The sequence below is a fragment of the Cervus elaphus genome, chromosome 12, assembly GCF_910594005.1.
Source record: "Cervus elaphus chromosome 12, mCerEla1.1, whole genome shotgun sequence".
In the NCBI taxonomy this organism is placed as follows: Eukaryota; Metazoa; Chordata; class Mammalia; order Artiodactyla; family Cervidae; genus Cervus; species Cervus elaphus.
The window spans coordinates 48,993,039-49,005,715 of record NC_057826.1 but is presented as its reverse complement, the minus strand read 5'-3'; the positions used below and the strand labels follow the sequence as shown (position 1 = coordinate 49,005,715).

Here is a 12,677-nt window from a genome sequence, read left to right as displayed (position 1 = left end):
TTCTTTTTGGTATAAAAATGTAAATATTTTGTGAAAAGCTTAAAGAAGGCTCTGATACAAGGGTACAGAACTGAGATAAACTTGTTCTACAAAATCCCCATGTCTCTCTGAGATATCAGAGTAAATCCCTTGTTTTCAGTCTTCTCAGATTCCACATTGTTATTAACTGGAGTTGAAGGACAGTCTCACTAGAAATGTGAAGTATGAATGGATATTAAGAAATTATTGATAATTATTCTTGTATGATAATGGTATTTTGTTTTTTTTTAAGAGAATCCTTATCTTTTAGATATACATATTAAATATCCATGAATACCATTATATTTCATGTCTGGGATTTGCTTCAAAAAATAAAATTATCCAGGCAAGAAAATTTGCCTGGTGGGCTATGGTCCATGGAGCCTCAGAGAGTTGGACATGACTGAACACATTTTAAGTGCTTCCCATGTGGCACTAGTGGTAAAGAAATCACCAGCCAATGCAAGAGACATAAGAGATGTGGGTTCAGTCTCTGGGTCGGGAAGATCCCCTGGAGAAGAAAATGGCAACCCACTCCATTATTCTTGCCTGGAGAATTCCAAGGACAGAGGAGCCTGGCAGGCTGTAGTCCATGGGGTTGCAAACAGCTGAACATGACTGAAGCGACTTAGCACCCACGCAGGAGGAAGAGGCTGCAGTATGTCCAGGCTCTGAGGCACCAGGGGGCATGCTAGAGCCCAGGATGCTTTTAGTAACCCAGGAAAATGTGTTAGTGTCTTCTAACATGACATGAAAACATTTGCTACCAGTGCTATCATAAAACATTATTTAAGCAAATAAATTTCTGTCCACGAAGGCAAACATTCCTAAAGTCCCCCAAAGACATAATGTATCCATGGGGTGTCAGACTCTGCTTGGACACCATGTGCATCCTCACACAGTTCCATGAATTCTCTCATCTAATTCAGTTCACTTATTCATGTTCAGTTTTATGGGGGCCTTCTGTTATTAGCCTCCAGACTACTTCTCTTAATAAGAGCTACTCTGTTTTCAGCAACAAGAAAGAGATTGGGGCTTGGTGGATCAGTCTATCTACTTACCTATCTACTTGTCTTCCTATCTATCCATCTATATATCATTTATTTATCATCAATTATGTACCAGTTTATTTGTATAGAGACTTAGAGAGCCAATAAGCCTGACCAGGACTACCATGGTTTCTCTCCACACACTGTGATAAATAAACATGTTATCTCAGAAAACTTAAATTCTCAGTTTGAGAAATTATATACAACTTGACATACAACATCTTTTTGTGGGTGATGTTTAGTAGGTTAATTCCGTTTAACTTAAGTTTGTTTATTAAGACATCTTTGACAAATTGCCTGAGATTGAATTAACATGGCCTTTGCTAGGTTCTATACTGGAAACTTTTATAAAAATGTTTAGCAACAACTTGTCCCAAACCCTTATCAGTGGATTCCAACTTGTGTTCTGAAGATCCCCCACTGCATAGACAGGATTTCTTTCCAGACACCCCTCAGTGGCTGCACTAGGGGAGTAAGGTATCACAGGCAGGATGAAACTTGCTTCCTCTTCCTGGACCTCTTTCTATTTATAGCAGCTCTGGTTGACTTTTGGATACCACATTAAGATTTTATTTGAACAATAGGTTCTTCCGTGGCTAAATAAAACTTGTGAACCATTCTCTATAACAGGAAGCTGTAATTCTTTATCCATGACAACATTTTTGAGCACTGACGTACTTTTAAAAAATGCAAGTGTGTGTGTGTAAGCAATTTAAAAGTAATAATACTTTATTTTTAAAGATTGGGTTTTTAAATATGATGCTTTTACTCCACTTATTTCTTTAAACAGCTGAGTATTAACTGGCTATTCAGTCAGGATGGCTGCTATCCAAAAGTCTACAAGCAATAAATGCTGGAGAGGGTGTGGAGAAAAGGGAACCCTCTTACACTGTTGGTGGGAATGCAAACTAGTACAGCCGCTATGGAGAACAGTGTGGAGATTCCTTAAAAAACTGGAAATAGAACTGCCACATGACCCAGCAATCCCACTTCTGGGCAGACACACTGAGGAAACCAGATCTGAAAGAGACACGTGCACCCCAATGTTCATCGCAGCACTGTTTATAATAGCCAGGACACGGAAGCAACCTAGATGCCCATCAGCAGACGAATGGATAAGGAAGCTGTGGTACATTTACACCATGGAATATTACTCAGCCGTTAAAAAGAATTCATTTGAATCAGTTCTAATGAGATGGATGAAACTGGAGCCCATTATACAGAGTGAAGTAAGCCAGAAAGATAAAGACCAATACAGGATACTAATGCATATATATGGAATTTAGAAAGATGGTAACAATAACCCTATATGCAAAACAGAAAAAGAGACACAGATGTACAGAACAGACTTTGGGACTCTGTGGAGAAGGCGAGGGTGGGATGTTCTGAGAGAACAGCATCGAAACATGTATATTATCAAGGGTGAAACAGATCACCAGCCTAGGTTCGATGCATGAGACAGTGCTCAAGGCTGGTGCACTGGGAAGACCCAGAGGGATGGTGTGGGGAGAGAGGTGGGACGGGGGATCGGGATGGGGAATACGTGTAAATCCATGGCTGATTCATGTCAATGTATGGCAAAAACCACTACGATATTGTAAAGTAATTAGCCTCCAACTAATAAAAATAAATGGAAAAAAAAAAAAAAAAAAAACAAACTCTGGCTGTTGATGGTTAGAAAAGTCCTACAACCTTTGGCATACTCTGAGATCTCAACTAGTTAGGGACTCATAGAGAAATTCTATCTTTGATAATAAACATGTCTACTAAGTTTTGCCATTGACAAGAAAGAGAGAAGGGGAAATGTTGCAATTCTAGTTCCTTAATAGTTACTTTTTTAAAAGATTTTTTTTATGTGGATCATTTTTAAAGTCTTTATTGAATTTGTCACAATATTGCTTCTGTTTTATCTTTTCTTTTTTTTTGGCCAAGAGGCTTGTGGGATCTTAGGTCCCCGATCAGGGATGGAACCCCTACATTGGAGGGCAAAGTCTTAACCACTGGACAGCCAATGAAGTCCTAAGAATCTGTTTTTTAAAGACAGGTATTTGGTTCTTACTGACTTCTGAAACGTGGATGTTCTCTTGGATAAGTACCTGACCCAGGCAAACCCATTTGTAAATTGGAAAAGACAGAGAGGATTTGAATGCACGCACCTGGAACAAGAGAACTTCTTTTTTCCATAAATAAAAAAACCTTTCTGGGGTTGATTTCCATAAGTGCACATTTTCTCTTCATAATTCCAGTCATTAATCACCAAGCAGTGTTTAATGAGCACCTGTGGGGTCATAGATTCCACTGTCCAACCTGAAAAGTCAAAGTTGGGGTCACCTCTTGATTTGGGGTAAGAAGTATAATGTACCCACGGGGTCTGGTTCCGACTCATCTGGCATCTCCGTTTTTGACAGAACTGGGATCAAGGCACAGGACTTTGGTGTCTTCTCTTACGTGTCTGATTGTTCTTGAATCTAGGGTCTCTCAACCTTTGCACTGAAGACATCTGGGTGTGAATGGGTACTGCAGGGGAGGGCTATCCTGTGCGTGGTAGGAAGTTCAGCAGTATCTCTGACTTCTACCCACTAGATGCCAATAACACTCCTACCCCAGCTGTGACAGCCAAGACTGTCCCCAGACGTGGCCAAACGTCCCCTTGCAGGGGTGATAGGTGAGAGTGAGGAGGAGTAAACTGTCCCCTTCTGAGAGCCACTTCCCTCTAACCCCTGAGGACCCCAAGTCTGAGAATCCTGCCAGGAATGACTTGGTCACCACTAGGCATGTTTCTCAAGGAAACCCATGTACTTTAACCAAGTCAATGTTCTCAGCACTGGCTACACTCATTTAGAATCACCCAAGATGTTTACTAAGTTGTTTTTTCAGAAGTTCCCCAGAGATCTTAATTTGTAGATAGGACAGACAACCTCTAAACTAAGTGTACTTAGCAATCTTATTACTCATAAAAACTCCAAACAAACATGTCACTCCAAATTTATTTCAAATAGGAAATGCCAGTATTTTCAGAGCAAGAAGAAATTCCATCTGTCAGTCTATTACTGTCTATTAAAGGCCCCTGGAGACATGTCACATGTGCTTTTGGTTGTTCTGTTATCATTACAAAACAGTTAAGAAACTGGATAGTCTGGGAATTCTGAGCTTTGTAACAGTTAAAGCGTATCACTTGATGTAGAACAATTTCTTGTGCTTATAATTCACAGAGACTTTTTACCTTTTAATTTTTACACTTTTAATTTTATATTGGAGTATGGTCGATTGACAGTGCAGTGATAAAGTTTCATTTCAGGTGGACAGCAAAGGGACTCAGCCATACATACACATGTACCCATTCTCCCCCAAACTCCCTCTCATCCAGACTGCCTCATAACATCGAGCAGAGTTCCCTAATTCACTGACTCTTGACTAAAGTGACAGGGAGGAGCCTGACCAAGAGGAAATTCCTGGAATGTACAATGCTGGGATGGTCAGGAAGATCAGGACTTAGCAAGACTAAGTGTGGCCTAGGAAAGGTCACCCTTAGTCACCTCTGATAATGTTCTTCAGCAGATGAAAAATATGGGCTACCTCTTCCCTTTGTAGTGTTTCTGGGAATAAAATCAGACAATGGCAGTCTTTATAACTTAGGATCCAAAAGAATGTTGCCCAGGCTCTGTATAAATTCTGGCAGCTGCCAATCCCTCTTCTGGTGAGCCAGGAGGGGCTGGTCAAACTTTTTGTGCAGTTCTGAATCTGATATGTGTAGGATGCATTCGATGATGTTCAACTTTCCATGGGACCTTAGGCAACTCAAATTCCCTAAGGTTTTGTTTTCTAATTTGAAAGATGAACAGCTTGATATTTACCCCAGACGGTCACTAGGAGGATTCAATTAGATAATGTGTGTGAAGATGCTTTGTGAAAGGTAGAGCCCAGTACGTAGCCAACTGTAAACCCAGACCTGAGCATGCTATTACATGATTGCATTCAGTTCATATTTCTCTGGTTTGTCCTCCGGTTGTTCTGTCTCCAAGTCTGGGTTCAGATCTGGGTGGTGGATTTCAATGAGAAGAAAATAGATGAGGCCTCCAAGAGCAGCACCAACCAAAGGGCCCACTACAGGAATCCACCAGAAGTTATTCCCAACTCTGAAAGCAAACAAAGAAATTAGTGATACATCGCTTGGCCTTCCTTCTGGTATCACTGCTGGTTACTCACTAACCAGCTAGTTGTTCTCCTGCTCATGGCTCCTTTTTAAATCAGCAAGAGCTAAGTAGAATGGCACTCATGGTAACTTGGTAACCAGTATCCTTTCACTGGCTGGACCCTCTTGAGTTGGATGTGTTGTGCCAGGCTTAAAGGGAGGAGCAGGTTCCCTGCCTGACCTTACTGGTAAGCAAGGTCATTTGCATCCTATGATTGAGGGGATGCCAGAAAAATGTCTGTGTTAATTGCTTAAAGGTATTATTTTGCAGGATACTGATTTCAGTTGACCAATTCCATTGTTCTATTAGTACCTGTAAGAGAAATGTCCCATTTATTTTCCTTTCAGAAAACATAGTCCCTGAACCCATGGCAACAATTGAGGGCATCTAGGGCAAGTTCACCACATTAAATGTACTTCCCTGGTAGCTCAGATGGTAAAGAGTCTGCCTACAATGTGGGAGACCAGGGTTCAATCCCTGGGCTGGGAAGATCCCCTAGAGAAGGAAATGGCAACCCACTGCAGTATTCTTGCCTGGAAAATCCCATGGACTGAGGATCCTGGTAGGCTACAGTTCATGGGGTCGCAAAGACTCGGACACGACTGAGCGACTTCACTTTTTCACTTCAGGGTAAGTTCAGGTCAATCATTCAGGAGTTGCCTTTCCCTCATACTGAAGTGGCGCGTCCTAGGGATTGTGAATGGAAGGGAGCTGTGGAGAGATTCCTGGACATGATTGGTGCATGAGGGCAATCACAAGATAAATAATCAGGAAACATTTGTCAATGAATAAATTAAAAATTCAAAGGTAGATATATGAATTAAATACTAAATATAATTTAATTCCATACTTATATTTTGAGGTCACAGCTTACTCAAGTGTATTTTCTGATACAGAAAGTTCTCTCCTCCAGAAGTTCTCAGTGTCAGTACATTATATTGGAGGTCTAGTTCTGGGAGAAATCAGGTGTCTCTGTGAATTGTCACCATCTCTTCTGGGGACAGAAAATCCATTTAGATAATTCAGTAGAAAGGACCATGAGTGCTCTGAGCAAGTAAAAACTATACAGGATAGTTGTATAGTTGTTTAAGGATATGTGCATTTGAGATAAAACTTTTTAAAAGAAGGATAATTATGAAAAAATAAAGAAGGATAATTATGAAAAAGTTCAGGGTAATGCAGAGGAGGCAGAGGAAACAAAAGGAACACAACTCTGCATAGGAATTTCACAGTGTTTTATTTGGGGGACATATTCATGGCTGCTATTTACAATTTCATTTTTAATAACTATACATATTTCCATGGAACTGTTTGTATTGAACTTTTATTAGAAAGAATAATAAATGAAATATTATATTATTTAATGTAATATTTTTAATAGAATTATTTTAAAAATAATAAAGGGGGGCCTATTCTAGAATCCATGAGACCTAGTTCTAATCTCAGGAGTGTCCTGGGTTTAGAGCACTTAGCACATTGCTCTGTGTGTGTGTGTGTGTGTGTGTGTGTGTGTGTGCGTGTGCGCGCGCGCTCAGTTGTGTCCTACTCTTTATGACTCTACAGACTGTAGCCTCCAGGCTCCTCTGTCCGTGGGATTCTCTACTCCAGTGGAGTGGGCTGCCATTTCCTCCTCCAGGGGATCTTCCCAACCCAAGCATCGAAACCAAGTCTCCCGTGTCTCCTGCATTGGCAGACAGGTTCTTTACCACTGAGCCACCTGGGATCTCAGGACTACAGAAGGTCTTTGAGCAAGTCTCCCCATCTCTGAGCTTCGTACTTCCATCTATACCGTGGTCCTTTCCAGCCGTATCATGCAAGCAGTCTCTTAGATCCTGAATCTTAGATCATAAATGCAGGCTCCAGGGAAGAGCACTGAGATTGAGCACAGTGGCCACCAGATGGCACTCTTACTGTGCAGGAAAGAGGATGTCGCACTCCACTCTTCTCACAGAACCTTATCCCATGCCTCCAAATTTTCTATGAAAAGAATTTTCTGTGAGAGGCACCTTCTCTTCAGCACATACTGCTGCTGTTTAATCAGTCATGTCCAACTCTGCGACCCCCCTGGGCCATATCCCACCATCCTCCTCTGTCCATGGGATTTTCCAGGCAAGAATACTGGAGTGGGTTGCAATTACCTTCTCCAGGGGATCTTCCTGACCCAGGGATTGAACTCACATCTCCTGCTTGGCAGGTGGATTCTTTACCACTGAGCCACTGGGGAAACTCTCTTCAGCACATGAAGTGAATTTAACCACCTTATTTGGCCCATCACTTCCTTTTTTCCTAGCACTGATTTGTGGTGAATCTCTCACTGTCATTTAACAGATTAGGGGCTAAGATACCTGCCAGCATGCATGTCCTCCTTTCACTGTCTGGACCCTCTTGGGCTGGATATTTTGTGCTAAGGTCACAAGGCTTAAATGGAGGAGATTTGATGTGGCTTCCTGCCTGGCCTTACAGGTAAACAAGGTCATTGGTGTACTGTGATTTGGGGGGGATACCATAAAAGTGTGTCAGTTGCATAGGGTACTATCATCAAGGATTCATTTCTTTGGCTAAGTTATTTTAAAAATTAACAACACCCATGAGATCCTTCATCTATTAAGCTATTAACACTTTAATGTGAATTAGTGAAGACCACTTGCTTACATCCTAATGTGTGTGTGTGTGTGTGTGTGTTTTAATTGCTCAGTCATGTCTGACTCTTTGCAACCCCATGGACTGTAGCCCACTAGGCTCCTCTGTCCATGGGATTCTCTAGGCAAGAATACTGGAGTGTGTTCCCATTTCCTTCTCCAGGGTATCCTGCTGACCCAGGGATCAAACCCAGGTCTTCTGCATTGCAGGCAGATTCCTTACCATCTAAGCCACCAGGGAAGCCCAAGAGTACTGGAGTAGGTAGCCATTCCTTTCTCCAGGGGATCTTCCCGACCCAGGGATGGAACCCTGGTCTCCCTCATTGCAGGCAGATTCTTTACCGTTGGAGCCATCAGAGAAGCCCTTTTACATCCTAGTACTTAAGGGGAAGCAAGAGCCAGATAGGGTCTGTCTTGCCCTTGTCAGACTCTCGGGAACCTACTTCCCTGTCATCCTCACTTCTTGCCATATAGGGTCAAATAAGGGTCTGAGAATAAGGCAGTCTAGGTTTCATCTGAGATCCTGGATGTGGATTCAAACTAGGAGATCTTCTGAGATGCTTGTCTTGGGTGGAAAACCCTGAAAGGATGGAACTCTAGAGACCCTTTGGAGTCCTATTACCACTCAAAGGTTTTCTTTTGAACCTTTGGTAGAGGATTATCAGCCAGCCTAGCTATTTCATAACTAGTATCTGCCCCTTCTACTCCTTTTTAATTTCTTTTATATAATGATGTCAGATTAATTTTTGGTAAATTGAAGTCCTAAACACATCAAACTTTTGCCCTAAATCCTTTGCTGCTCCCTATAATCTATAGAAAAGAGAGCAACAAAAATCCCAGAGTCTTGTTCTAGAAATCTAGTCCTCTATGATCTGAAACAATTGCTCTTCCAAGTTTCTTCATACAGCCTTCCAACTAGACTAGAGCATGTGTCATTTTAATATACTGTCTTTAGATATAGATGCCTCTTTGCTTGAAATAGCCTCTCTGTCTCTGATTGAACATGTCCAAATACTATAAAACAACCCTACTTTCACTCCCATAGTTCCTAAATTTGGAGCTGCAAATCTTCTCTCAACTCCTGGGGTTAGTCATTTGACAGCTTCAACCTGTGTAAAGCCTATGCTCACCCTCTGAAACAGAACATAAACAAAGCAGTAAAGGGCATCTTTAGCACTGGGCCTTGAATAAGGAATTAGGAAGCTGCATGGATGAATGAATGCATGCATGAGGGGAAAAATCCTGATCCTAATAAGGGATGCGGTGCTCAGAGTTTGGCATTAGGTGATTTCAACATCACAGATGTGGGCTCCTGCCATATACTCAACAAAGCAAAGAGAACAGGCAAGACCTGTTTGAGAACTACCCTCACTCTTAGAGCTTTGGGTGAATCACTAAGCAAGGCTCAAAGCGAGGCCAGGTCACTCTGGCGCGTCTTTGTTTTAGGGGTCTGTGTGAAGCTCACAGAGGTGTCTTGGTGGTGAGGTGAAGACAGTGGTCTCCTGGAGTGAACCTCAGGAAACTGGAATTAAAGGAAACTCATTGGTTAATTCTGGGCTTTGGAAATAAGGAGACCTTTAACATATGTTCTCAATGGTCCATTGGAAGAATACAAAGGATCCATCCTAGCTGTGAACATTTTGTTCCACCTTTTCATGTTCTAGTATGGTCATTGTGGAACAGAGCTCCTCAACTGTGGTACTCTTAGCATTTTTGGCTGAATAATTCTTAGTTGTGGGGATCTGTCCCGGGTACTGTAAGATGCTTGGCAGTATCCCGCGTTGGACTCTATCCACTAGATACTGGTGACAAGTTCTGCCCCCACCATGCCCAGCTGTGACAACCCAAAGTGTCACCATGCATTGCCAAACATCCTTGGGGGCAAAATTGCCACTGGCTGAGAACCACTGCTCTAGAAAATTCATTGTATTGTTTGTTCCTTAAAGATAGGGTATGTTGGCGGCTTTCCTGGTGGTCCAGTGGTTAAGAATCTGCCTGGTGATGCAGGGGTCTTGTGTTCAATCCCTGATCAGGGAACTAAGATCCCACATGCCATGGAGCAACTATGCCTGCATGCCACAACTGGAGAGAGAGTCTGTGCACTGCAACAAAAGGTTCTGCATGACGTGGGGAAAATCCCATGTGCCGCAACTAAGACTCAACACCACAAAAGAAACAAAAAAGACAAGGAATGATGCTTGATTCTTTTTGTATCCTTCGTCTCCTAGAACATATGTGGCACAGAGTATTTATCCATTCTTTTATTCAATAGCTTTCATTGAGGCTTTCTATGTGCTAGACCCTATTTTAGTCACTGCAGACAGAGCAGTGAAAACGCGGTTGAGGTCCCTGTCCTCACAATGCTTACTCTGTAGTGGCTCCAGTGCTCCCAGTGGTGGTGATTAGAATAGTGTCAGTGATTCCTCTCTGTCTCCCTCCCCCTTCTCTCTCTGTCTTACACACACACACATCATAAACCACCAGTGATACGTTCCACACTTATGACGAGGGTGCTCTTCCCCTCACCCTCCCATCTGCACTCTCTTGGATTTCCAGGTCGGAGCCCAGCCTTCCCCATTGAGGCGCAGCAGGAATCTTCCTCCCTCTTCCCCCATCATTTTGTTACTTACGTGAACACCTCAAACCCCCAACCTGCCAAAGCAGTGAAGAGTCTGGGACTCAGGTCTCGAGCCGGGTTCATGGCACAGCCACTGTTCATCCCCAGAGAGGAGGCGATGGTAACAATCAGGAGGCCAATGATAACAGGCTCTAGACCTCTGGGGACTCCCAAGTTTCTTGAGTCAAAAATGGCAAAGATGACAATGAGGAGGAGCGTGGTGGCCACTACCTGGGTAAGGAGAAAATGTACGAGGGGTTCAACTTATATTCTTCCCACTGGCCCACCTCAAAATGCACCCTCTATTATTAAAAACAAACCTAGTAAAAAGCAACATACACTGGCTGAGCACCGTGTCAGAGCCTTTTCTTCTCATAGCAGTCCTAGACGTGGGTGCTCACATCTCTCTCCTTTACAGACTGGTTACCTGACCGAGGTGACACAGTCAGTGGCAATCAGGTGTGGGTGCAGAGAGTTTAACTCTAAAGACTGTATCTCAACTACACTGACCTGCTAAGCTACTACCAGATAAATAGAGGGCAAGCTGCAGGCTGGAGAAATGAACAAAGGGGCTCATTCAAATTGGTGAGAAAAATGGTGTGAGATGTCAATAGATACATGGGCAAAGGAAATGAAAAGACAGCTCATGAAAGAAAAATAGATTTGAGAAACAAATAAGTGGGGAAAACTGATTGGTAATGAAAAAAATGCAAGCAATACTAAATGTTAGGGAAATGATATAGTCCTCTCAGGCTTTCCTGGTTGAACTAATCATGTTTTATACTTTTGAAAGGCAATGTAGCAATGATTTAGCAATATGTATTTTAAAAAGCCCATAAACGTGTGTACTCAATTGGACCCAGTTGGATACTTGAGAACTACACCTTGGAAATAATCTAAAATATGGAAAAATCATAAAATGAGTATGCAAATACATAATTAAGCATTATTTATAGTACTGGAAAACTGGATTCCACATCAACAGGGCAAAAGCAATTGTGTAGTGCCCATTCTATAGTCTATTATACAGCCACTAAAAACAATAAATATGAAATCTGTCTGTACAATGTGATGATTAAATCACACATTAATATGAAATATTTTTCTAGGTTAACATGAAAATGAACAGGTATGTTTTTTTTAAAAAAAATTTAGAAAACGAAAACTATGTGGTAACATTTTTAAAAAAATCAGAGGCTTCCCTCGTGGCTCAGTTGGTAAAGAATTCGCCTGCAGTGAAGGAGACCCGGGTTTGATTCCTGGGTCAGGAAGATCCACTGGAGTAGGAAATAACAACCCACTCCCGTATCCTTGCCTGGAGAACCCCCGTGGACAGAGGAGCCTGGCGGGCTACAGTTTATGGGGTCACAAAAGTCAGACATGACTGAGCGAGTAAGCACATACATGTGGTAAAAATTTTTTTTTTCACATGTGGTAAAATTTAAAAATACTTATGACAGGTAAAAAATTATATGTGCACTATATTTTATACTTGAAAATAACATAAAAGACAAGTTGTAAGGGATTATACAAACAATGGTAGCAGGTATTTTGAAGTGGTGTGGTATAGAGGGTGTTTCCCCCAGTCTCTACTTTCTAAAATTTCTAAACTATTATTTGGAAATCATATTACTATTTTACTTTAACAACGAAATGACAGCCACTATCTACCAGATACTTATTATGTGCCAGGTACTTCATTGCTTTTTCTCATTAGAACCTCACACTAATCTGTGAGATAAATCCTATTTATTCACAATTTACAGATGAGAAAAGGAGGATTGAAAGAGGTTAAGAAACTTGCCCAAGGGCACAGAGCTCCTAAGCAGAAGAATCAGGATGAGACTCAGACAACTGATTTAAGAACAGAATAGTTGTGCTCTTGGCTACATGACAAATGCTTGGATGCCCCTTGTTTAAATGTCAATAAGGAGAGACACTTCTAGCTGCCTGGAGAGTCTAGATAAACCTATATACATGGGGAGACACCAAGGACCCTCAGCTCGCCTACCACACTTTACAGTTCTTGAACTGAGAACAAAACGTCTTTTCTCCAGATCTCTACATTTACATGATGTGAATAAATGAGACAGTTTTGCAAAGCAAACCCCGTTTGCCCCTACTTGGGTTGAAATGTCCACTCCTCCACTTTTCTCTGAAT

At 41.8% G+C, this 12,677-nt stretch overlaps 1 protein-coding gene across 1 annotated transcript in view; it reads right to left on the bottom strand.

Moving 5' to 3' along the window:
* Positions 1-4,036: 4,036 nt before the first annotated feature.
* Positions 4,037-12,677, bottom strand: part of AQP9 (aquaporin 9) — a 43,536-nt gene continuing 34,895 nt past the window's right edge. The window contains exons 5-6 of the mRNA XM_043921031.1: positions 10,530-10,747; positions 4,037-5,203 (exon numbers count right to left, since the gene is read on the bottom strand). Coding sequence (XP_043776966.1) covers positions 5,029-5,203; positions 10,530-10,747 — 393 coding nt within the window. The 3' untranslated portion in view covers positions 4,037-5,028. The remainder of the gene's footprint in view (positions 5,204-10,529; positions 10,748-12,677) is intronic.